The 27,993-nt window shown below is 39.5% G+C and overlaps 1 protein-coding gene across 2 annotated transcripts in view; it reads right to left on the reverse strand.

Moving 5' to 3' along the window:
• The window catches only part of MED27 (mediator complex subunit 27), a 96,932-nt gene that overhangs the window by 34,727 nt on the left and 34,212 nt on the right, over positions 1-27,993 (reverse strand). For both annotated transcript variants that reach the window (XM_075772068.1, XM_075772067.1), the window contains exon 3: positions 25,676-25,806. In XM_075772068.1, the coding sequence (XP_075628183.1) occupies positions 25,676-25,806 (131 nt within the window). The remainder of the gene's footprint in view (positions 1-25,675; positions 25,807-27,993) is intronic.

Below are 27,993 nucleotides of genomic sequence, written 5' to 3' on the forward strand. Positions count from 1 at the left end.
GCCCAACTCCTCTCCACCCTGCAGTGGATTAAGTGAGACAACACAATCTGAAAGCACTGAAAGATCCAACGCCAAACCCAAAAGAAGGCAGCTTTCCATTTATTCTTAAAAGTTAGCTTGTTTTCAACTTTGCTAGGGATGTTATTTTGGTCATAGAGGAATTACATTTCATTATTGAATGGATGCAAAAGATCAAGTTATATGCTTAAATAGTCTAGAAGTGTTTACATATAAACACAGGGTGGTCTGCTTCAAAAGCATATGCACATATAGCTGTATCAAACACTTAACCATCTGCACTTCTCACAAAAGGCCAAACCTGGTACAGCACTTAAGGATGCATGTGAAGTCATTTGGACAGTTCTCTAGAAGCCAAGACAGAGTGTTTAAGGGTTGGATATACAAAGACATTTAGAAACCTGAGGCTGTGATTCAACAATTTTCAGTCTTCAGTACCAATAGTGACATAAGGCACTGACACATCCCCTCCCGCACACTGCAGCATACAGCCCCCTCAACTGTGCTGTGCTGGGAGAGCTGGATCACACAACTGATCTGGCTTTAAAAAAAAATAGAAGAAAAATGTACTAGTTTAAGTTTAAATCAGCCTCATGATTCAGCTCCCTGTGTGGCTGCACACACTGTGCCAGCACAATTCCTGCTGGGACCATGCATCATGGGTCAGGAATACTGTACGCTGGGGTCATTCTATTACAACAATAAAATATTGTCTTATGGTAAAACGTGTTACTTATACTGTATTGTTTTTACAGCAAACATGATTCTACATTCTTCAGTGCTACTGTGAATCCATTGATAAGCAACATGGTATAACCCAGCAAGAAACATCCTCAAAGGTATGAGCTGACAGTGATGTTACGAATGCATGCAGGTTCTCATGCTGAATGCTTGAGAAATGCAAACCTGCCCCTGAATCAAAGTCTCCAGACACCTGCATGTTTAAGTTACATACAAACACTTCTTTAACGCACTCTGAAAAACACACATTTTGTCAGTGCATAGTTTGTTTTCTAAGGCAGAGCAGAGACACATCCATTCACAGTATCAAATTCCAGTGCACCACCTTAAAAAGTGTAATAAGGAAGACTAAGTTACAAACAGAGACCTTGCAGTCAAATTCCCATAGATATTTTATTATATTGTTGAAATAACTTTCTTTGTACTTGTGGAACACTCTTCATAATGCCTTTAATTCACAACAGTAATCAAAAGAGGAATATGGATATTAGCATGTGTGAAAGCTGGTTAACAAAATAAGCATGCATCTACTTTACAGTCATCACTGGGATCTTGTCTGAACTTGTTCCTAGTCTGTGCTTTATGGAAAACATCATTAACTCCTTTACACATACTTCAAGAGGAAAAATAGCCCTCCCTAACAATGCAGTATCAGTAGTAATAGAATTTCAGAAGCAATACTTCACAGCGCATAGGTATTGTTTGTATTTCCACTTCTTCATGAAACTAGATGTTGCTCCACAGCCCAACAATAAATGCTAACAACAGTAATTTTCAGGGGCCTGGATGAGAATCAGAATTATTACATCAGTGTTTATCCACAAAGATGGTTTTTGAATTACTCCTAACCTGTCAAGCAACTTTGCCCCACCTGTTAGCCTAAATTTGCACATGCACATACATGTTTCCATATAGTAAAGCTGTGTCTAAAGTCTTCCGGAAAAACTCAAGCCAGGAGATCCAGCTGGCCTTTAAAAAAATAAATAAATAAAAACCCATCTGCCTAAACTACACACAGTTCTCCCCCCCAGTGTTTTGGAGATGGATAATCCCCACCCTCCCCACTATGGGTGGTTCAACAGAGTTCATCTGAGGTTGCTTGGGTCTGCACTGTAAGGTGCAACCACCTCTCCTGCACTCACTGCTCAATCATGCAGCAAGGGAGAGAGGATTAAACCGTGACATGCTGATGTTCAGTAAAGACCAGACGGTGCTTTGACAAAGGCCTCACAACAACACAGTAAGTTCAGTCCTGCTTCTAGAAAAGACATCAGGCCGGGCTGGTTATCAGCCACCCGCCCAGCCAAATGCCCAAACAAACTAAGCGGGGCTCCCCGCAGATGGGAAGGGTCCCACTGTGCAGACTGACCCTGATGGGATCCTGATGCTGCACATTACTCCACGCTGTCATTCCTGAATTCAGCCTTCTAAAGCTGGAATTCAGTATTTTATGACATGTTATTTTCAGCTCTGCTATTGAAGAATTACTTCAACAGCAAAGTCGTCTCTCTTTCTTTGTGCTTTATTTCTCCCTCAACAGAGTAGAAATTAGAGTACTTACCTCCTTTTATGAAAAGCAACAGATGATGCATGATACCTATTATTTATTCTATACCTATCAAAACCAGTGAGATTTTACCTTTGGGTGGAGAGATTGATGAATAGGAAACATACTATGTTTTGCACAGTTAGACCTTTTTGTACACAATACTTGACCGTATAACTAGCACTGCTGGAAGGCAGAGATCTCAGTAATCATTTATGTTAGGCACATCTAGTCCCAGAACTTAATGAAGGCAACAAAAATTCCAGAGGATGGGAGGATTAAGAATATAACCCTCTGGGGAATGGCTAACATATCCAAACAGGAGAGCAGAGCAGACCATTTCATAAGACAGGTTTTGTTTAATCAGTTACCAAAGCCCTGACATTTTCTGCTTTTAAAGAAGTGTTCTCTACTTAAATCACACTCTGACGGTTTGCAGGCAGTATTGTGTGGTTTTAAAACATGCTTTAAATTTGCAGTGGCTCAGTACTCTGAAAACCTGTCTCAACCTTACCATGTTTCTTTTAAATTTAGCTAAAAAACCAACAGCTTATTGTCTCTGCCATGTCAGCATCTAATGCAGGTACCAGCATTAGTTATTTATTTCATTATTTAATGCATGTAGAGTGTGTTGTGTTGTACAGTTGACTATCTTATCTATCCATGACCTGTTAGAAGCTACTGGGATGAAGATACTCAACTTTTATGCAAAATGGTTTAATTCCTACAGATCCAAGCTAAGACGTAGTGCTACCTATTTCCTTAGAATCTGCGCCGGACCCTTGTTGTATTTTGCAAGTAGATTTCTAAAGCTTGTAACCATGCTAACATCTAAGCATACTTAGATAACAACAGAAATGCCTGAAGGAGCAAAGCAGGCAAAAGAAAAAGCACAACCAAAAAAAACCATCATGGACATGAAAGCGTTAAAAATATGGCCTCCATAATTTCATTCAAGTCGTCACAGTGATGTATTATTATATATCTAATTTCTTCCTTTAGAATTATGTTATTCTTATAGAACAAGATGTTGGAATACATTGGACTAAGAAGTAAAGACTCAAATTTTAGACCTCACCAATAGACTTCAAGCAGTCACTCAAAAAAGAGCATCCACTTCAAGACGGAGTGCTTTATTAAAATTATGAACTATGTTAAAAACAGACAAGTCTTAATAGCACTAGTTCTAAGGGTACTAAGGATACTTAAAATCAATTTGTTCTTCTGTAATTAAGAGGGAAGTAAAGGTGAAGAAAAAAAAAACAGAAAAGATGAGAATACTGTAACAAATGATTGCTTATACAGCCCAGTGTAATTTATTACACAAACTTTTACCAAATACCCATTTCAACTTTTGTGATCACATACTTTAAGTCTTCTTGAGGGATTTTCATAATTAGTCCTGATTTTTTTCTCTTCACGATTATGCTTTGACAAAGTATTTCGATCTGCCTGTGATACTACAGAGATAAAAATCTATCTTAAAATTCAGAGGTTTATCAAAAGGCTCCTTCAAGGTCATCTTTACACTCCAGTACAAACACTGCATATAACAAGTCCAATTAGGCATTTATCAACTGAAGACTCTCCCAGTATAAACATTTTGGAGAGAGAAGTCCTTCAAAATATTATTTTCTAAAAAACACACTTTCATCACTTCTTCCTCCAAAATGACAAGCTGTTCCTTAGGTTGGGGTTTTTTTAATAGGGCTCATGGAAATTAATTGCGTGGCTTCCACTGAAAGGCAGCATGGGGGAGGAAGACTAATTCCTTTAAGCAAAGTCTCTGGAAAAAAAATTTCTCTTTAAACAATGAAGTTGGACTCATCTTGGCAGTTACTCTTGGACTTGCCAAAACACAGACCACGCACCTCAGCAAAGCAACTGCAGAAATTCACTGCAACTCTTTGGCCATTTTCCCACTCTTGTAACCAGGTTCTTTCTCCTCTGATGTTATTTCCCCTTGCACACAAGGATCAGTGTGCGACCACAGCAGAGATCAGACAGGCTTTATGTTCACTGTGGCATTTTAAACGCTGGAATCTCTGCTCTGCCTGTGTTCCTTCAGTGCGCGCAACAGGCAGAGCAGAGTTTAAAGTACTTCGCAGAGCTGAAACCTGGACTAAAGCCAAAGTACCACCATGGTAAGCAAAAACGGTTCTGTTCATAAGTATATTCTTGTATCTGTATCACTTCACATTACCTGCAGATCTTCCCTAAAAAATAAAACATAAATCAGCTTTCATGCTAAATATATCTGAAGTTTAGAACTACTGTGTCTTTTGCTATCAGGGAGAAATGTTCAACTGATTTAAAAAATAATACAATTCTGTTTTTCTAAGTATACTAACAGAGAGAACTGCTTATGTGGAAAACAAGGAATGAAGATCTCCTTCTGTAAATACAAACATGATTATTAACTCTGCCTAGTTTTGTTCCTAGATACATTTCCCTAATTCTGAGCATCCACTTAATGAATATCGAGCTCAAAACTTGTAAAAAGCAAGTTCCTTTAGGAAATGTCAAGTTGGTTACCCAAAGTAAAGAAATTCCAAGTTGTCAGATAATTTCTAATAATACGTAGGTACAGATTAAAAAAAGAAAAGTCTCTGTGTTCACAGTCCTTAATTAAAAAAAGAAAAAAGAAAAAGAAAAAAGACAGACTCCCCACTGTGGCGTGAACGAGTGGCATGAAATAATCCACTGCCGGATGGGACTGTACATGGTCACAAGTGAGAACTCAAACTCTGCCAAACGGCACCTCAAAGTTCTGCGACACAAGGGACAATAAAAGATTTCCTGCAGACTCTGAAGACAATACCAGCCTGATCCACCTTTTCTAATCAGCAGCCAAAGTGTCTCGCCTGCCTGTCAATGACAGTGTCTCTCAGCAGGGAGTGGTTTATTATTCTAATAAGATGCTCCACTAAAGAGAGGGTCAGCTATGAATTACTATCATGAGAAGATTTAATTACATTTTTATACTGACTAAAGTCATTCCCTGCACACAGACAAAATTTTAAATATGGAGATAAATGATAGTGTATTTTAAGACACGGTTACTTCTGGGTTTTTTGTTTTAAACTTACTGTTTATGTTTTTCCTTTTCTTGAGATGGCTGTTTACATTATACCATTACACTGTCCAAGCTTAAAGGTTTCTTGTGCAAAAGAGTTCAATAATTTTTCATTAAAAACTCTCTAGGCAAATATTCTGAAGTACCCCATCCAGAGCTCTGTATTTTCCAAGGAAAAGATCTGATGATAGCATAAAAAAAAAACCATACCCACTTAAAAAAAAAAAGAACTTTGCTTCATCACAGAGTAAAAGCCACAGAATAGTTTGATATCAAACACTTGTGCAATATATACCAATGTATTATTGTACTACAGTGTTTTAATTAAAAATATACTGTATAAAGAAGAGAATGGGACTCAGCTGCATTAACACATACAGCTGCAAACTATCTGTATTAGCAGACAGAACTTTCATTAAGAGTAACCTCATATCAAAGATTTTTCTGAAAGCAACCAGAGGAAAGTTGAAGTCAACCATGAGGGCCAGGGCTATTACAGCTGTTTCAATCATTAGGAAACCATTACCTCAAATTCATGCTGCTACCAGGATACAGGTTCACCTAGTAACATGACAGCAAATTATATGATTAATTAGCTAACATGTAGCTACTGAGAGTCAACCAGTTGAAGCTGATGCCCTACAGAAACAGATGAAATATTACCAAATGTTATCTATCACCTCAAAAGATTGTCCTGCAGTTATATTTCCAAACCTCAGTGAATTTGCAGATGTTTCAAAGGAGCTCTCCATTCATGCTCGCTTTGCATTCAGTATTCACTGCACTGGCACACATTTCTGTATTTGACTTTTGTCTAATCATTTAATTATTCTTCACTTTTTGCCTAATGGCAATCAAGTGTTCCATAGATTCAAAACACAAACACAAAATACACTTGCATTGATCTAATGTCAGACACATTCTTAATAGCACTTCATAGGTATTTTTAAAAAGCAGACAAAAATATTAGCCCTTGATTGTACTGTGTAACTACTTGGCAAAAGACACAATGAGATAAACATTGCACAACATCTCTGAAAAGGAAGCACGAAGATGGGAAAGCAGAAAAACAAAGCTTGACTGAATACAAATCAAACGTAGTTATAGTTACATCCTCAGCCACACTACTGAGAGGTTCACTGCTTTGACTGTCTGCAACCCATCCCGTTATACTGAAAATAGACTTCTTCATAAGCTGCAACTGTGAGAAGTCAGCAACCAAAAGAGAGAAAGAGATGGGCAAACAAAACAAAGGGCTCATTTTACCCTTTTCAAGGGCTTAAAAAACCCTCCAAACCCTACACCATTAGCTTAAATACATGCATGTACATACACTTCCCAGTATCCCAGGGTAGTCAAGGAGCACTTTCCATCCTCGCATGCCACACGACCTCAGTGCTGACACATCTGGAGAGGCTCTATGCCCAAATGAGAGCTGAACTTTTCTCAATATATCCTATTCTTCACATGCAGGAGATGGAAATGAACTACTTACTTAGGATTTGAAATCAAAGGGAATCAACTATTTGGACAGACCTTATGTTAGGGAGAAAATCTCTTTCTTGAAACTCCCTGAAACAACCAACCAGAACAAGTTAACAGAAAAGGAAATATTTGAAACAACCTGGAAACTAAGGTCCATCCAACAACCAGGTTCTCTACGTAGCTTGTTCACACCAGCGTTTTAAGATGTGTGGAGAAGAACCTCAGCAGAAGATACTCAAGAGATTTGCAAAATGCAGATCTCAAAGATCCAGTATATACTTACACTTCAACAAAGCAATTAATAGCAAAAGCAAACAGTGGTTCACTCACATAAGAGCTTGCTGGTGGAGGACGATGCCTAAGACATGATAAAAATTAAGTGGCTTAAATACATACAAGCATAGAAACAGACGATTCAATCATGATATCGCAGGCAGATGCAAAAGTACATAGCAGGAGAGAAAGAATGATATTGCAACACTCAGGCTTCAATATCAGAATTTCTATCCCCATCGATGACTTCATTAAAAAAAACAGAGGGAAGACAGCAATTGTGGAACAACAAAAAGAAATTAGTAGCAGCAGATAATATTTTAGCTGTACTAGCAAAAATTATAATTGATTTTCTGTCTGCAGTGTTAAAGTTGCTATCTTTGCACTGAAAATACATTTTCATTTTAAAAGCATAATCACATGTTAAAATAGTTTTACCTGGCATTTTCTGTCAACAAGCTCATTTTACAAGTGGCATACAAGAATCACCATTGCTCTGTCATGTCAAGAAATTAGCTTCACTTCCTTAGAAATACCTAAGATTAGATAGCATTAGATTTGCTTATCATCTATTATACTGTAAAATCATGTTGTTGAGGAAGTAACCTCTTATCTAAATGAAGGGCAACTTTCAAAGTAGAAAGGATCATGGAGGCATTGACATATAAACTGCTTTTAAATCAAATTTTAGATTAAAAAAAAAAATCATACAAATATTTTAAATCCCAAGCACTCTGCCTTGTAGCACTCTGCCTTGTAGCACTCCTTTTAGTTAGCACATCTGCTTCTTGCTGTGTTTTTTTAAACAGGCTACTATAATCTACATTACAATGTAGTTTCCCCAAAAATACCTGCTTTCTCCCTCCATCAGCCACCTCCCCCTCAAACCCTCCTTAGAACAGGGCTATTTTCAAAATATAGGTTTTTGGCAGACTTGTTTAAACAAGAACAGCACTAACTGGATGTCTAGAAGCAGGAGAACTGCTTTGATGATAGCTGCAAGTGTAATCTTCCATCCTTGGGAAATTTGCAGGATTCAGCTAGGCAACGTCACGGCTAATGTGATCTACCTGCGACAAGAGACCATCTCTGAATGGGAGGCTGGGCTAGATGACCACCTGAGGTCCCTTCCCACTCAATCTCCAACTAGAAACCAAAGAGGATTCAGAGTTGAGAGTCTGGAGCTCCTACTGCCACAGCAGACTTTTCCATTAATGTCTGCTTGACTAGAAGATACAAAAAGCTGCAGCAGGCAGAGGGTTAGCAGAGGCGGTTAGTTGCTCAGTGGACAGACTGCACTTTAGTAACTGAAACACCAAACTGATAATTATCAACCAGGAATTATTTCCTAAACTGTCGAATTTATGGGTAATTTGCTAACAATACACCTCAGCGACATTCAGCTAATCAACCTAATACCCTCTTTTCTTAACTTTTATTTAAAATTGAACAATAAAGAAGTTAAAATGCAATAAATGTTTAAACTTTACCTTTATTATAATACCTAAGTACTGTTAGATATGACTATGATCCTTCAAACTATGAGTCTGCCATGTAGCTGATTAGCCCCAAATTTAGATCCAAGTTTGATTTGTCTTGCAGTCCTTCACAAAAGGCTCTTTTGTAAGACCCGCATACAAGATGTATATTAATTTGTCATGAGCAAAAACATCATCCTTGTTGAACGACTGTCAAAATGCAAAAGCCAAAAGGAAAGAAGGTTCTGCATGTAAAACAGAAAGTAGAAAAACCTGGGTTTTGGCTTGAGGGGAGTTCAGTTTTGTAGTGCTATTTTGGACACAGATATTAAATTCTGACTTAAAATACATCAAAACAGTAAGGTGTTTTTTGCCACTTCTAGAGTACATTTGATTTTAACACCAAACACTGAAAGCAACAATCAGCAAAAGAGCTCAACAATGTAAAGATCCAAGAAGTCTAGGGAGCTTGACACAGACTGACAGGCTCCAGCCAAGCTTGCTGTGTAATTATTTCATGTGTCTGCACTTTGTCTTCCATCACTGAAATGAACACCTAAAGGCAAGAACACAAAGGATACAGAATAATACATCACCATTCATTTATCAGAATGAACGCTGACAGTGCATAGTTAGAGCTTCCTACTAGGTCTTGCAAGTAGGAATTACATGGTCATTCATTCTTCACAACATGTCACTCCTGGACTTTGAATTTTGTAAAAAATTAACTAGTCTTGAACAACTGACTATAAAAGACAAAAATCCAGACTCTTCTCCTGGATGAAAGCATCTGCCTTACAGTTAATGCCTTCTCTTGTCCCAGCTTTGTATAAATATTACTCGAGTTACTCTCAGCACTCCTGCCTAATTCCCAGATGATGCAATTCACCCAGTTCATGTGGGGAAACCAAGGCACAGAGAAACTCAACAAAATAGTAATTTGCTCTGCAATAACTTAGGAATCTCTGTATCTTTAAGTGCTTTTAAACATACGTGGTACAGAATGAAAAGGCTGAACACTATTCCACAATCGTATTTTGTAAGAGATGGAAACCAAGTATTATAGGCAATAACGGAGCAAAATGATCATACACAGAATGTAATCTTTATTTAATTTCATTCAAGATGTCCAGGTAAACTTAGCAAAAGTTAAGTAAGTGATTAACTACTACTACCACCATGATCTCTGTGACAAATTATTACTTTCCCAAACCAGAATTTTTAAGAACAACCCTGAACACCACAAAAGAAAAACTTGATTTTAGTGCAAAAGTTGGTACATGGAGATGCTTTTGTTTGCTACAATTAGAGGACTTAACACAGGATTCCCCTGGCCATGACTCACAGACAATAAAGAGACAGCATGCAGCCACAGAAAAAAGTCAAAACTAAGTCTGCCAATGGCACCAGGTCTTCCCTCTCCACAGTGTTTTACTTCCGATGTTACCCATCCAAAAGTAAGAATCAGGGAAACAAACTAAAATAATGAGGCAAATGTATCTTTGTCTAATTAGAAATGTGCATTAGGCTATTAATACACTTGTTTGGAAATGACAAACACATACTTCTGAGTAACATGACTGAAATTACAAACACGATGCTAAGACTTCACTAGGGAAAATCTATTCAGCAAACAGGACGTCCTCTCCAAAATTAAACCACTGGGAATGAAAATAACAGTAAATAAATCTGTAAAGTAATGAAAACCAACCCACTTCACCCAGTGAAACTTCTAATGGTTGCATTTTATTTATTTTTTACACTGGCAGTTGGGAAAATGGAACAAGCAAAATATTGTACCAAAATACTTCAAATCATTACAAATGAAGATTATGTTAAGAGGAAAACTCTATGAAGTCATCAGCTAGAATTCACTACCCAAGCTTTTCTCATTTAACCCATCCATAGGGTTCCTTGTAAACACATGAAAACCCAGAGAATGCCCTAGAGCAAAATTAAAAAGTAATAACAGTTATTTTTAACATGAAGTAAAGAAAGCAGAGCAAAGCAGTTGTTCTACTCTGTATCCTTTCTAGTTAGAAAGGACATTTAGCTGTCTCTCTCAAATTCAAAAGCTGGGTTGGTTGGTGCTGAATGCAGGCACCCCAGGCAGCACAGCCAGCCTGCCATCCACTGCAGTCCTCAGGGAAGGGAACAGCCACTTTAGTCCCCAGGTAAATCCCCATCTGCAGTTTGTTACTTGGGAAAACTTTCCCTTTTTGTAGAGTTAGCACCAAACTACAGGGGACTTTCCAATTGCCTTTATTTTCAGGTACGACTTACACTTCAAAGTTTCCTTACTGTGATACATCCAGACCTTCCTTCTTAACAGTATGGGTTTTATCCCGCCTCACAGTATAGCTGTTTACTTTTCCTCTCAAATAGCTAAAGGTTACTTGGAATCATGTAGAGGTACAGAAATAAAGTCATTAATAAACACCTTCACAATACATTCATATCGCATCACATTATACAATATGATTACACAATAATGCCGTTCTTGCTAAGCCACCAAAATATCGAGACCTTCTCCCTCCACCTTATTACGGCTCTGCTCTTTCTGCTCAGCATCTTTGACGAGCGAATATACAAACAATGCAGATGGAAACACTTGCTGTAACGTGTTTCTGAATTTGGCAAGTGAGAGTTTTAATTTATTCTTTTTGGATTGATTGTCTGCTGCAGTAAAGCAGCCTCTAATCCCCCTCCTCCAAACAGTAAAGCTTAAAAAAAAAGGGGGGGGGGAGGGGGGTTAAAGCAATCATACAATAAAATCACAGCTTTAGCAAGAGCTTTGGTATTGTTATTAAGTTCATACAAATTTCCTCTCTTATCCAGCTTGTTCTTCACTAATTAGTCCAACCACTGGTAGTGTGTGTTCCTTTTTTTTTTTTTTGACACAAAAACAAGCAGTTAAAATAGTATTTGCAGTTTTTAATTACACATTAAAATCTTCATCTTTAACTTTGTTTTTTACTGAAAGTACAGGGATTCCCTACAGTGCAATATTAGTGTTCTGCTCTAAATGCTGCAAGGGTATCTTCTAACAGTTGGGACTGGGGAACAACTTCTAATTAATTGCCACCTTTTAATGGCACAGTTCTCACACAAACATTACCTTTAAGGCAAACATACATCAGAGAGTCAGAAATTTGCTCTTTCACAAGGCAGCTGCAGTCCCCAGTAACACTGACATTCACTAAGGGCTACACACTGCTCCGGATCTGTGCATATTCTGGAAAATGAACATGCAGATCAAGGCCGGTACACGGCCCAAAGTTTCCAAAGAGATACAGCGTTTTCATCTCCCAGCCACGGAGTGTTCCAGTTAATCTCCAGCAAAGGAGATGGGAATTATTTCAAATCACTGTGTTCAGTCACACAGGGCTGCACATCACACTCAGAGCAATCCTATTTGCAGGATTAGTTTGTGGAATATGACACCAACATATCAACAGCCATCGGCCCCAGGCCTCTTTTGGTGAACATCTTCGTGACAGACATGTGCACGGAGGTGTACACTACAAGGACACTTGAGCTAAGGCTATCAGTCCCTAACAGCTCACAACACACTAGTCAGTGAAGCTCTATGCACTGCAAAGAAATGATGAAACCTTAATTACATGCACTTTCTTCCCACAATGTTTGGCTAGAATATTTCTGAAAAGTGAATAAAACAGATTTTTCCTCCGTGTTAAAACACACTGTAAAGTTTTACAACACAACTAATGCACATTTCAGTAATTTACTAGGGATAAAGCAGCATCCAAGATCCTTGTCTCTTGTCCTTGCACAGATAGAAATTATTATCCTGTTAATTAATATCATAAGGAACATTTGGTTTTAGTCAAAAATCTTTTCTTTGGACAATCTGTGTTGATCAATGCCTGCTGGTCTTTTGAAATTACTTCGTAAGAAAATATGCAGCTGCATAGTACTTAATGGAATGAAATTAAATTCAGTATATAACTATAGCCAAAAAAAAAAAAAAAAAGCATTGATCTGGTATACCAAAACAAAGATTATTATTACAGAAACCCCTGCTGTCAGATATATCAACATATTAAGAGATTAGATCAAGATTAAAATTTTTAAAATAATCCTATTTCTAAAGACACCCAGAACAAAGGTCTTAACTCAGTACTGTTACCCAGCACCAGACTCAAGAATGGCACCCCAAACAAACCAAAAAAACTTCCACACAAAGTCACGTTGCACCCAAGGAGTGGCAAAATGGACCTAGATGATTCAATAACACCTAGTGAGCTTCCACAGAAGTCACGCTGCACTCTCCCACCCACCTGGTGACTGCTGCAGGAGGGCACAGAGCACAAGGCAGGCAAGTGCCTCCTCGCTCCACCACTCTTCACAGGTACCGGGACCAAATCTGCTAAAACTCACAACAGTATGTTACGGAACTGCTCCCTTTTACCAGTGTAAGGATCTACTTCAGATCCTGCCCAACTCTCCAAGTCACACAGCTTTATCTGTGGCTCCAGCGCTTCTACTGATAGGAGATAAAAATCAATGAAAATCCAGAATATATTAGCACTTTAAGAGGGTTTTTCCTATTTTGCAAACACTGGTTTAATACTTTTTGAGTGATCAAGTTTACAGTGTAAAAGACAATTTGATTTAAATTGTATTACACTATGCCATACAAAAATTTAGAAGTCAGAGATGCAGAAGTGAGCTATAGACCCCAGGTACTATCTGTCGTGGGACTAGTGCTATAGTACACGTTTATCATCTATACACTTCAAAAGCAAATCACATTTCTTCCTCAGATTTCACATTCTCATTAAATCTGTGTTGGTCCACTATTCAAAATTGTCTCTTACTAAAGAAACCACATACATCCTTAATAAAGTACAGAAAAGGACAATCAACTGACCTCAAGAGCCCACAGAAAGAAAGAAAGAGAGAGGAAAAAAAACCCCACATCATCTGCCTGCTTTCTGTATCTTTGGTATCTAAACAGGTTACAAAAGACATACTTGGTTCTAAAGCTAAACATGATAGATAACCTGAGCGAACAGCAGTGGAAAAAAAAGCACACACATAAAACAAATTAATAGCACCTTATTTTAAAATTTTCCTCTTACACTGAAATCAAAAGTTCAACTTGATTGCCCCCTTCTCCCATTTTTGGAGTAGAGCTTGGTGAAGTATCGTTGGCTACAAACAGTAGGATAACTAATCAATGTTACATCCCTGGTAAATTATTGGATTTGATCTCATTGGAGTTGTCTAATAAAGCCCCTCATGAATCAAAACAGTATTGTGGATTTTTTTCTTTCCAGTTAAATTATATTGAGTGCTAAACAGTAAATACCACCTAACTAAAAGAGACAGATTGCTATTACATTTAATAGCAGACTGCTTTCCCCCCTCCAGTATTTAAACAAAACACACAAAAAAAAACAGAATAAAGCAAAGGCAGGCTAATCACCACTCTTTGCCTGAAAACAGACGGCTACTGAGCTCTACAAACTGCTTGTCACTGTTGTTGACATGGGCCATCAGGAAAAATAATCTCTCTTTAAAAGCTTAGAATCATCTTTCATCTAAATGACAAGGACTGGTTAACTCACTTGCATTACATTTGAAAACCAGACAGAACAACGTGACACCCACACGCACAGCTGTTCTCTTGATAAAACTCAGTCCAATAAAGTTTAATGATGTGCTATCACCTCGTAGTTTCCCCCTCATAATTTGTAATTATGGGTTCAACCATGGCAGAGGCTTCCCCGGTTTTGGGATTGGAGTGTCCCAGCTACTGAATGTGAAAAGAACCAGATCAGCTCCAAGCTGTCTATTAAATGTTGCCATTGAGTTTAAGGGTAACTTAAATCAGCATTTCTAATACCACAGTGGCAACATACTTTGTAGTAATCCAGACAACCAGATTTCTCACCTTTCCCCGTGGAGGGGAAATGCTGTTGAGAAGAAAATGAAGAAATTAGGATTATGTAATTGTAACTTCCTCCCATGCCCTAGGATACAGCTTCAACGCTTACTGTATTTAAGGAAACTAGAAGTACCCAGGGGTCCCACTAAACCTGAACCAAAAGGTATACTATACAGGGTCCAGTCTTGTTTCTGTGAAACAATTTGTCTAAAAGCAACAGTTGTCATCTCTGCTTGGTAGGCAGAAAGGAAACCTGAAAAAAAATCCAAAAGAAACCAAAATGTGTCTATGTCTTAAAATAACTTTATCATATTTTCAATAGCTGCTAAAATTCATTATGATCTGAATTCCACTGCACTTATCTTCCTGTAACAAAAGCTGTCAAAATAGTGGTTTCCTGTTTGCTCATTATTCTCTATTACATTCTACATGGTTTGAAAAATTCACTTGGGGACACTGCTATTCTCTGAAGCACTGCTGTAGGTGGCAGTTTGAATAGGTTCATATTATTCTGTAGTCTTCCTTTAAAGAAATTAAGTACTACATATACACTATCTGTATTCCTTTGAAAAATTTTAGGGGAATGCATACCGTGCAACAGCATCCTTCCAATGTACCACTCCACCACCACTATATTTAGAAAAGATAATTCCTGAAATGCACAGCATGGATTTTATAATTCAAATAGATCTTCCTCTAGGAAATGGACAAATGCTCGCAAAACCACCTGTTTAACGAGCACAATCCTTTTCACCAGAGGTTACTAAAAACTAGTACTCTATCTAGCTAGATTAGCTTTGGTAGTTAAAATACAAATATTTGAGAGGGGAAAAGCCAGTGGTTTGGACCTTCTGTGCAGAATTATGGAGCTTATTAAAAAGCAAAACAAAGTATTTAACAAAGATTGACCATATACAACAAAACCATACAAATGGGCAGGGGAAAAAAAATAATAAAAGAGCAAAGAACCAATTGGCTAAGATTCTTTAAGGGAAAGTAAGAATTATTTAACAAGCTGATGGAATACAATATAGAAAGTTTTAAAGAGACTTTCTATTTAGTTGAACCAGGTTAAATATCAGAGACTTGAGTATCACAAGATCCTGCAAGATGCGCATGTAAGTTCTGAATGCACTAAAAATCAATATACCAGTTAAGGATAAATGCAATCACACTGAACAGGAATACAGTGCAATTTACACTAAAATAGCTTCACAAAACAGCTGCAGAACAGGTGTTCATTAATTTACTAAAAATAAAAAGAAAACAGTACAACAATGTGATCCAAACTGTGCACAAGATGCCAAATACTAAAATTAATGTTTGATCTACATGGTACATGGCTGCAAAGTAATTAAACTTATTCATGTAAATATTATTGTCTTACAATATAAAGAACTAATTTTTAATCTTTTTATTCTTCATATGAAAAGGGATTAATTTGCAGAGCAAAAGGGTCATGTATTTCGGCAACATGTTCTTTTACAGTTCCTGTTGCACTGTCTTGCTAAAGTCAAGCTAAAGGAATACAGTGAGAAACTTAAACGTGAACAGAGATATTAAATGAGCTCCTAGTATTGAAAGTTATTGGAAACTGATCTCTTCCTTATTAATACAATTCCCCATCATGTACAAAAAGATATCTCCATGTTCCAGAATGCAAACAGAGTTTTAATCTTTAATTATATTCTCAACCTCAACTCTTCTGGAGAGAAGTATAGATGTGGGCCTGAGGATTATTGCTTTATTACATTATCATCTCAGTGGTATTTAATGAATATTGATACTTAATGCAGCTTTGCCAGTAGGGGGAAAGAAGAACTTTAGAACTGCAAAGAACTTCTGATGACTCTTCTCAAAATAGAAAATATAGTCATACACTTCGCTCTTCTACTCCTCAATACATCTAAGGAGAAGCCCAAATGTTAGAGTACAGCTCGTAACACTGAATGGGATTACTGCAATAACAACAGTTGCATGTTAAATAACCACATTCCCCACAGCTCACATACCAGGTGTCACACTTCACTGGCACACTGCATTCTCAGTTTCAAAGTCCAAATCCCCGGCTGGGATTTCAGACCTCTATACCACAGCGAGGTCAGACTAGATAAGCATAATTTAAACATATGGTCTTAAAAAATACAAAACCTATGAACATTTATTGGCTTAAGCATGTTTTGCCATTATCTTTAGAATAATCTGCTTCTTTCTTTCATAACAAAAAATCCCTCAACATAGGAAGCAATTAGATGCTGTTTATAAGACAAAATGCTGAAAAAAACCTTTTCTCCAATAACTCTTGGCAAAGGGCTCATCAGGATTTTTCTTAATGTAGAAGTGATAAATTACACAAGTTAAGTTCCAAATAATTTATTCTGGCACATCTGATGACTGGGTGTATAGTTTATATATATACACACACATACCTTTCTGTTACCTGTTAAAAATAGCAACTTTTTTTGGAATACTACATCACCGACTATTTCTAACTAAATTCCTTCCTCAAGACTCAACTCGTGTCCTGGAGAAAGCTCTTGAACAAATACAACAGAACCTTACAGTACTACTTACATCACAGTGTTATTAAAGCTGATCAGGCATTAATGCTATGAAAGAACAACACTTTGACTATGCTGGTATTGAACCAAGCTATAGTAAACAGAGTTTGGGATATCTGTAAATTTATTTTCCAAATCCAGATGAACAGATACCTGCTGAGCCGAGTAAGTTAAGCTTTTAAAGGAGACCACTCACTAAAGAGCATCTTTTGTTAAGATGGATGGAGCAAGTATGGATGTCTTCTGAACATATCCATCTTCTGTAGAAGAATCCAGATGGATTTTGAGATGTAGAAAGCAGAATAGAGACCTCCTCCATCTCACCCAGAACAAGTGGCAGAAACAACTTGGCCCTTCTGAGTCTCTGCCCAGCACTCTACCCTCAAGTTCTTATTACCTCCTAAAAGAAAAATTATCTTCATATCTTTTTGTTGCTTATTTATCTAGAGCAATATCATGGGCAGCACTGCCTTTTTTTCTTTTTTTTTTTTAAAATAAAGGAAAAGTAATTTTGCTGTTCTGCTCCTAGCAATAGAGTACAAATTCACAGAGATTTTTACTCAATTTATTACAAAGGTTTCACTGTCAGGTTAGGGCATACATCAGAGCACAAGAGATTTACAAGACAAGTTGAAGAGCCCTAAAACAAAAAAAATGGACTCCCTTTTACCCAAGCTTCTCTCTCCATTGAACCTGAAGTTGTCAAATAAGAACCAGGCTTCCACTTGTTTATTGTTTATAGCATGCTTATTTCCCCAAAACCACAAATGTCACAACAAATGACCCTCAAAGGCACCATAAAGGGCAAGAGTCTCAGTACCTTTTGTGGTGAGCATGTTCTTGTTCTGGCAATTTCCTTCCAGACAGAGAAGACAGATGATTAATCTGGGAGCACTGAGAAAACCCCATGCAACAGAGCTATCAAAGTCACAAGGTTTTCAGCTGAGACCCTTGAAACTTCCCATTAAAAAAAACCGGGGTGCTGGCAAGGGCCCTCAGCCTACTGCTCAGAGATGTGCTGGATGCACTACAACACGCTCGAAGCCTAGAGGAGATGAGCCGGGGGCTCCGGATGCAACAGGAACCAACGGGGTAACACTGGGAAGATACATCAAAAGAATTCCAGCCACCCCAGCCAATAAGTCAGCCTCATCGGGGGCACAACTGAAATGCCTCTACGCAAACGCACAGAGCATGGGGAAGAAACAAGACGAGCTGGAGACGTGTGCACGCCTGAAAGGCTATGACCTTATTGGCATTACAGAGACGTGGTGGGACAGCTCCTGTGACTGGAGTGTTGGGATGGAAGGGTACAGGCTCTTTAGGAAGGACAGGCAGGGCAGACGAGGAGGGGGTGTTGCCCTCTACGTCAATGACCAGCTGGAGTGCGTGGAGCTCCACCTGGGGATAGATGAGGAGCCGACCAAGAGCCTATGGGTCAGGATTAAAGGGAGGGCTGAGGCAGGGGACATCATAGCCGGGGTGTGCTACACCTGACCAGGGGGACTGAGCAGATGAAGCCCTCTATAGGCAGATAGGAGCAGCCTCACGCTCACAAGCCCTGGTCCCTACGGGGGACTTCAATCACCCTGACATCTGCTGGAGGGACAACACAGCTGAGCACAAGCAATCCAGGAAGTTCCTGGAATGTGTCGATGACAACTTTCTCCTCCAAGTGACAGAAGAGCCCACGAGGAGAGGTGCCATGCTAGACCTTATTCTCACCAATAAGGAGGGCCTGGTAGGGAATGTCAAGCTCAAGGGCAGCCTTGGCTGCAGTGACCACAAAATGGTGGAATTCAGGATCCTCAGGGCAGCGAGGAGGGCATGCAGCAAGCTCACTACCCTGGACTTCAGGAGAGCAGACTTTGGCCTCTTCAGGGACCTGCTTGGTAGAATACCATGGGACAAAGCCCTGGAGGGAAGAGGGGCCCAAGACAGCTGGTTAGTATTCAAGGGTCACCTCCTCCAAGCTCAGGAGCGATGCATCCCAACAAAGAGGAAGTCAAGCAAAAACACCAAGAGGCCCTCGTGGATGAACAAAGAGTTCCTGGGCAAAGTCAAACAAAAAAAAAGGAAGCCTACAGAGGGTGGAAGCAAGGCCAGGTAGCCTGGGAAGAATACAGCGAAACTGTCTGAGCAGCCAGGGAGCAGGTCAGGAAAGCCAAAGCCCTGATAGAAATTAGTCTGGCCAGGGATGTCAAGGACAACAAGAAAAGCTTCTATGTCAGAGATAAAAGGAGGATGAGGGAAAATGTAGGTCCCCTCCAAAATGAAACGGGTGACCTGGTTACCCAGAATATGGAGAAGGCTGAGGTGCTCAATGACTTTGCCTCAGTCTTCACTGGCAAATGCCACACTGCCCAGGTCACAGAAGGCAGAGACTGGGAGAATGCAGAACCGCCCACTGTAGGAGAAGATCAAGTTCGAGAATATCTAAGGAACCTGAAGGGGCACAAGTCCATGGGACCTGATGAGTTGCATCCGCAGGTCTTGAGGAAACTGGTGGATGAAGTGGCCAGGCCACTCGCCATCATATTTGAGAAGTCCTGGCAGTCCGGCGAAGTTCCCGCCGACTGGAAGAGGGGGGACATAACCCAATTTTTAAGAAGGGTAAAAAGGAAGACCCAGGGAACTACAGCCCGGTCAGCCTCACCTCCATGCCTGGCAAGATTATGGAGCAGACCCTCCTGGAGACTATGCTCAGACACATGGAAGATAAGGAGGTGATTGGTGACAGCCAACACAGCTTCACTCAGGGCAAATCGTGCCTGACAAACTTGGTGGCCTTCTATGATGGGGTTACAGCGTCAGTGGATAAGGGAAGGGCAGCTGACATCATCTACCTGGACTTGTGCAAGGCATTTGACACTGTCCCGCATGACATCCTTGTCTCTAAATTAGAGACACATGGATTCGATGGATGGACCATGCAGTGGATAAGGAACTGGCTGGATGGTCGCACTCAAGAGTTGTGATAAACAGCTCAATGTCCAAGTGGAGAATGGTGACAAGTGACATCCCTCAGGGGTCGGTACTGGGACCAGCACTGTTCAACATCTTTGTCAGTGACATGGACAATGGGATCGAGTGCACCCTCAGCAAGTTTGCCAACGACACCAAGCTGCGTGGTGTGGTCAACACGCTGGAGGGAAGGGATACCATCCACAGGGACCTTGACAGGCTGGAGAGGTGGGCCTGTGCAAACCGCATGAAGTTCAACAAGGCCAAGTACAAGGTCCTGCACGTGGGTTGGGGCAATCCCAAGCACAACTACAGGCTGGGCGAGGAATGGATTGAAAGCAGCCCCGAGGAGAAGGACTTGGGGGTATTGATTGATGAGACGCTCAGCATGAGCCAGCAGTGTGCGCCTGCAGCCCAGAAAGCCAACTGTGTCCTGGGCTGCATCAAAAGAGGCATGACTGGCAGGTCCAGGGAGGTGATCCTGCCCCTCTACTCTGCTCTTGTGAGATCCCACCTGGAGTACTGCGTCCAGCTCTGGGGGCCCCAGTACAGGAGAGACATGGAGCTGTTGGAGCGAGTCCAGAGGAGGGCCACAAAGCTGATCAGAGGGCTGGAGCACCTTTCCTATGAGGACAGGCTGAGAGAGTTGGGATTGTTCAGCCTAGAGAAAAGAAGGCTCCAGGGAGATCCAATTGCGGCTGACCACTACCTGAAGGGGCCTACAGGAAAGATGGTGAGGGACTGTTTATTGGGGAGTATAGTGACAGGACAAGGGGTAATGGGTTTAAGCTGAAGGAGGGTTGATTTAGATTAGATGTTAGAAAGAAGTTCTTTACTGTTAGAGTGGTGAGGTACTGGAACAGGTTGCTCAGAGAGGATGTGGATGGAAGTGTTTAAGACCAGGTTGGATGAGGCTTTGGGCAACGTGGTCTAGTGGAGGGTGTCCCTGCCCACAGCAGGGGGGTTGGAACTAGATGATCTTTAAGGTCCCTTCCAACTCAAACCATTCTATGATTCTATGAAAACTAAGTGACCCTCTTGTGTGTGCCAATGAATATAACTGCAGGTACCATCCTATACTTCCTCTTTTCTTTCATCCTCCTCATCACACAGTGACTCATTGCTGTCATTTTTCAGCTAGATAATGACATACCAGAGTCTGTTGGGCTCTCAGCACAGCGGTCCGCTGGCAGAGACTACCTCCGTGGGCTCACTGCTCTCAGCCACCCTAGACTCTTTGGGGTGCAGCACTCTGCTCCCACAGGGTCATGGAGTCAACTTGATAACTGAGAATTTGCTTTTGAGACATGGCACCAAGCAAAATAATACGAGAATAAGTGTGTCAATTACTATATTCTAAGAGGAAAGAAAAAACTAAGAGCTATCATTTCTTATTGTATTTATTTCAAACCAGAAGCAGTCATCCTGGTTTTCAGAAGGGTTGCATGCTTTCCTAGTCACTTGGAAGGAGCTGACAGCTTTCAGCACTTCAGCAAACACTGCTTTGAGATTGTTTAACAGGAGGAGGGAACCAGCAGCCAGATGAGAAGCATGTGAGGGAGCGCATCTATTAGCAAGTACAGGGAGATGTCTTGTTAATAGAAGACAGAAGGAGGGACAAAGCAGGGAGAGAAAGAAGCCAGCAGTTAAGTCATTTTCTCATACAGATTTCATTTGGCTAGAAATGAAACGCATAGCAATCTAGTATTCCTTTCTCCACTTGCAGAGCCAGTGAAAACAGATACTGAAAAGCAAAAGTGAACAACTAAAGGTCTTCAAAACTCTTCAGCACCCTTAGAAGACCTCAGATAATGAAAACAGTGAGAAAATGAAAATTTTCCTGGTACTGGTCGCATAGGACTGAGTCCTTCCATTTTTAAAAATATCTTTTTGATTCAAAATTACTAATGCTGTTTCAGATATCTACTAGTGAAAAACTACAGCTTCTCGCCTCCAGACCAGAGCACATCAAAAGATAGCGTAAGGCTGGCACGGGACAAATAAGTGGGCCCACCAAGAATCAGCTTTGCCATTAGTGAAACCCTTTCTCCAGCTCCTTCTGTGAGCCTAAGGTAAGAAAATATGGCTGAGCCTCCAAGACCTGCTGAGAGGTTTTGCGTTTGTGTTTTGTTTGCCTCTTTTTTTTTTTTTCTTTTTTAAAAAAGCACCGTTTTGGAGAGGAAAGGAGAAGAAAATGCAGAGCAGGGAGAGAGACTAAGGACTCAAGTAAACAATGAGTTGACAGAGTACAAGAATCATGTTTTGTATTACCACCTTTTTGGGAAGGGACACCATTTGGACACATTTAGTCTGTGGAATAAAACTCAAGTCTCACCATAACAGTAAAGACCAGAGACATGGATTTACCAGATAATTGCTCAGCTTCCATCATTGTCATTAAGAATGTAACGTGCAATCAGAAAAGTTACCCATGCAGTTTCTTCAAGGAAAAGGAATATAAGTTAAAAAAAAAAAATCAGTAACATGCTCTCTAACATGCTCCAAATGGTACCTTTAACTCAAATTAAGACATGTTTAACATCAAGTTATCCATATGCAAAATCTGCATAAAAATAGACCTGTTTTTAGAAGAGTCTTTGTCCAAATTATCGCTTATGTTACCTCCCGAGCAGTGTTTTCTGCATGCCTTTGCTGGCTGAAAAGGATTACTGCAGTGTTGCTATTTGCTCCAACCTGCTATCCTAAAATGACATTTTGGCATGTAGCTGGTTTCAACTACTTCTGTTTAAGAAAAGCTCTAGAGAATATAGTTGCTCTGAACAACACTTAATATATACTTGACTCATAGCAGATTGTTACTCAGCCCAAAGACTTGTCACTGAACTTAATTTTAATAGCATACATCAAAGCAAAAAGACAAAGAAATAGTTACCCCTTCCCTGACTAATCAATAAAGCTAAAAAAATTTCCCTGAATTGCCATGGGAAAATTAGTATGCAGTATGCCCTTTCAAGGAGATCTGTAGTTTTGCACCCGGATATCGTCTTCCTTTGCATTTTATAGACAATGAAGAGAAGGAAAAAAATAAATCACATCATGATTCATCATTATTTGCATGAAACTACAGAAAAATCAAGATATTAATATCCATTTGCTATACTTCTTTAAAAAAATACTTTTCATAAGCCTATTTTCATAAGTCTTTTCATAATCCGCTTCTGCCCTGTGTTAAGACATGATATAGAGCTCAACAGGTATTCGATTTGACTTAAAATAACTATTATTCTCTTCTTAAGATACACCAAGATAGCAAATAAGGACAAATACGGAAAGGTCAAAGAGAAGCCCGAGAGGAGGAAGGGAGGGACAGGTAAAGGGCCAGTTCAGCATAAAGATATTTTACCCTGTGAATAATGCTGGAAGTGGTAATAAGATACTGAAACGTAATTCAACTACTAGCTAAAGTTTAGTTACCACACTAAAATTTAATTCTCTGCAAATTCTAGGTAAACGCACCACTGAAGGAAAAATCTCCTGCAGATAAACAGACATACTTTTAAGTGTGTATATGACATACCTCATATTAGGATTTATACAGCTGCAATTTTTTTTACCCAAAATTGGACACTTAAGATTTTGGCTGGGCCATCTTACCTAGACGGTGCTTTTGTCTAGATGGAGCTTTTGCCCAGAAAGGTTGGACCAGATGATCCTTGAGGTGCCTTCCAAACTAGTATTCTATGATTCTGTGAACTGTTTAAGTACAGACTTTTCTATGCAAAAATAAAAGCTAGCTCTTTCTCTCTCACTATATGTATTTCTAGTAACCAGAGAAACCATGATTAAAGAAAAAAACCAAACCACCAAAATATTTTAAGATGTCTGGATAAAAACTGTGACAACTGGTATCACAGTACTCTAGTTTATAGACTTCTTGGATAGTCCATTTTGTATTGGGTTTGCATGGCAAGGATTTGATAGCGAGGGGGCTACAGGGGTGGCTTCTGCAAGAAGCTGCCAGAAGCTTCCCCCATGTCCAACATAGCCAATGCCAGCCGGCCCCAAGATGGACCTGCCACTGGCCAAGGCCGAGCCCATCAGCAACAGCGATAGCACCTCTGGAATCATGTATTTAAGAAGGGGAAGAAACCTGTGCAACACTAAGAGCAATTTGCAAGCAGAGAAGGGAATCAGAATACATGAGAGGAACAACACTTCAGACACCAAGGCCAGTGAAAAAGGAGGGGGAGAAGATGCTCCAGGCAGGAGTCGGGAATGAAGTTGAGCCCGGGAAGAAGGGAGGGTAAAGGGAAGGTGTTTTAAGATTTAATTTTATTTCTCATTATTCTACTCTGGTCTGATTGGTAATAAATTATTTTTCCCCAAGTCAAGTCTGTTTTGCCTATGATAGTAATTGGTGAGCAATCTCGCCCTGTCCTTGTCTTGACCCACGAGCCTTTGGTTATATATTCTCTCCCCTGCCCAGCTGAGGACGACAGTGACAGAGTAGCTTTGGGGGGCACCTGGCCTCCAGCCAGGGTCAACCCACCACACATTTCAAGCTCCGGATAAACGTGATACCCCAACAAAGGAAGGAAAACTAATTAGCCAGTTTGTCATGATATTCCCCTGTTCCTTCACAGATATAAGAGAAACAACATCTGGTTTTCAAACCTATAGTTCTGTTAGAGCTGCCTTTCTAACCATTTTTCTTCATCTGAAGTTGGTAAAACAACAGAACATTTTATGGATTCTTGAATTAGCAGCCCTTTAAAGTTAATATACAAGGGAAAAGCTCTGTTGACTCTGATTTTTTTCCTCATTTCATATAAGGAAAAATTTCTAAACTTCCTTTGATTCCTCATCAACTTAGGCCTGTGGACTCTGGTGACAACAGGGACTTTTATTATCACAAGTATGAAGTTTTTAGTAGCATAGTGTTTATACATCAGTGACTCTTGTTCTGTGAAAAAAAGCAGGCCGTTTCCACAAACTACAAGGATGCTCAGTACAATGAATAATTGCTTAGCACTTCATTTTCTACATAATAATCATTTTCTTATATGTAACTAAATATTTTAAGCAGTTTATTAATTTATAAGCTTAGTTGTGGATATCTCTGTGTTTCTGGCATCAGTACACAGACTGCCTAAAGTGTTGATACTCTGTGTCCTCAAACAGTTTCTAAGTGTCCTTATAATTGCTTGTCACCTGTAAAAGGTTTAGATCCAATGCAAAACTAACATATGGTGAACAGATGGACTCAGAACAGACGTTTGTCAAGAAAGTACTCACACCAAAGACTTTTTGGCTTCAGCCTTTTAGGACCTTCAGAAAAGTCCTACTTGAAGCTCCAAGTCATACTAATCAGGGGAACATCATTCCTCAATGACAATCTCGTGTTGCAAAAACTTTTATGACCCTCTACAAAGAAGAGTCCTTGCAACTTTTCTGTTGTCACAGTGTCTCCATAAACGGAAGAAAAAAAAATATTGTTTCCATAGGGTACCTCACCTGTCCAACATGAAGAATTCATCTTGTATAAAACAAAAATGCAAAGTTGCTATTATGATGATTTAAAAAAAAACCAAACAATAAAAAGTTTAACCCCCACCTCCCCCTCCCCATGCATACCCTTCAAAATATTCCATTACTTACTGAGGAGGTAAGACTAGAGTTGTTGGCTGGGCTTTTGGTCTGCGTTTTGCAGATACTCCCATCTGGTTGGCTGAACGTTTCAAAGACTGCTGATTCAAAAGGCCAGATGCTAGCCCAGCATGGTACTGCAACTGGATAATAAAAAACACACACATTAAAATACACACCACTGCAGTACTGTATGTCAGACTTCTACTATCTGTACCACCTGATTCAAATTACAGCCAGTCAGTAAGCTAATATATGGTGTTTCATATACATTGCGTGGATGGAAGATGATATGAACAGAAAGCATATTAAAAAAGCCTACTGTGAAATAGGTATTGCAAGGAAATTATGCTATAGGGCAAGTATGACGATGAATCAAAGACTTCCTCTCAAGTCCTAACTCTCCTGAAACTTGGGCTTGCTTTTAAACGTTAAGACAGTTTCTCCTCTCAAGGGATGAAGCATTCTTACTTTTTGGGAGAAGATAAGAAGAAAGATGCAACCCTTTCACTATATAAGTGAGCTTTTTAGAAATAACACTCATCTTTTTTTTTACTTAAACATAAAAACACAAAACATTCGCAAAGAAGTTTCTGCCACAGTAAAGAAAAATCTAGCCTTCAAAATACCTGCTAGCATGTCTCCATAGCATTGTAACAGAAAGATTCACATTCAGTAACCTTCTCCTCTACTCTTTTACTTGCCAATGAAAGACAAATTTATGAAGGACACAACATGAATCTGCAAGATTTTGCATGCATTCCCACTGCTTGCAAATTTAAGAACAGCTACAGTGCTGTGTCTGTCCTGAAACCAGCTTCAAGTGCAACAAGTTACAAGCTCACCTCTAAACACTTTCAATTTACATTCTTAGTTCCCCATTTTTGAAGACAAGGGGGTGGGGAAAAAAGCTCAAGAATCAGTGTCAGACAAATGCAATCCTTCATCATTCTAATCCCCACATCAGTGTGTCCATTAAATAGTCTAAAGACTTGTTCTGAAACAGGTGAGCTGTTTAACACGTTAACAACTCTAACCCCATGATCTGCATATAAAAAAGGTTACAGTTGGGAAACTATGACTTACAAATGTTCAGAAAATAAAGTGGTCTTAGGCAAAGCTATTCTGCAGTGTACTGACTGAAAACAAGGGAAACAAAGGTTGGTAAAATGATCTACTTAAAAACAGCTATTAAAATGAGTGAAGCTAACCCGTGAGCCAATTTGACTCAAATGTCAACGCTCAGAGCATCCATAAGGCTTTTTAACAGGCTCCTGATTTACTTGGCTGCTTTGCCACGTGATCTTGGCTGTGGCACAACATGAAGACACATTGCATTCCTAATGGAAAGAGAATCATGCTCGGCTGGGGAAGGGGGGGATTGTATTGCCCCAACAGCTCTGCTTAGACCAATGAATTTTGTTCAAATTTGTTTTTCTCCGACAGATTTCTGAAATGAAAAAAAAAAAAAAAAAATCAATGAGAGCAATGGACAGTACATGTTTGAAAGGCAATGTTTCAAAGTGTCAAGGGCTTAGTTTTCAATCTTCACTATCAGAATTTGCAGGGAGTGCAATATGCAGGGAATTCAAGGGAAAGACAGCTCTGGCAGCAGACCCCTCTGACTCCAGGAACATGCTTTTCCCTTTTCTTCTTGCATCTTATTACGAGCAGCCCTCCTTCAGCCATTTTGTGCTGTTCACACCATTCACTTATGTTCACTATGCAGAATGACATGGACAGGTATTTCAAGTAAATAACATCATTTGGACACCTGCTCGGAGATGGAGGTAATCACAGATGCTAATCATAGATGAATTTTAAATGCAACCTTTTAAAAAAAATTTATAACCTCCCAGCTAGTCTGACGTTTAGTGGTCAGGCATTAAAAAAAGAATGAAAAATAAATATATTCTAAAAAACAATTCTGTCCTTGAAGACTGACTCCCAGTGATTAAGCTATTTTTACTAATTATAAGTATTTCTTTAGAATCTACCTTTGCTCCCAGGAATGCAGATCCAACTGTCAAAATCTATAAGGGCCATTAAATATTTACCAAACCATCCCTATAATGGGAGAAAAGGTCAAAGTTAATAAAACTGACAGGCAGCTTCTGTCCAACTTGATTTATACATTATTAAAGTATCACATACTGTATTGCACAGAATGCATTCCTTTTTGCGGGCAGAGGGGTCTTAACTGAAGAGACTGGGAAATTGTTTCTTAATCATTTGTTCCTCAGAACAGAAACAAGACTGAAAATAGTGTCACAGCAGTACCTCTAGCATCAAAACTACGGCCAGGAGGTTCAACAGTCCTGATGGATAAA

This window comes from Balearica regulorum, chromosome 20 (assembly GCF_011004875.1).
Source record: "Balearica regulorum gibbericeps isolate bBalReg1 chromosome 20, bBalReg1.pri, whole genome shotgun sequence".
Lineage (NCBI taxonomy): Eukaryota > Metazoa > Chordata > Aves > Gruiformes > Gruidae > Balearica > Balearica regulorum.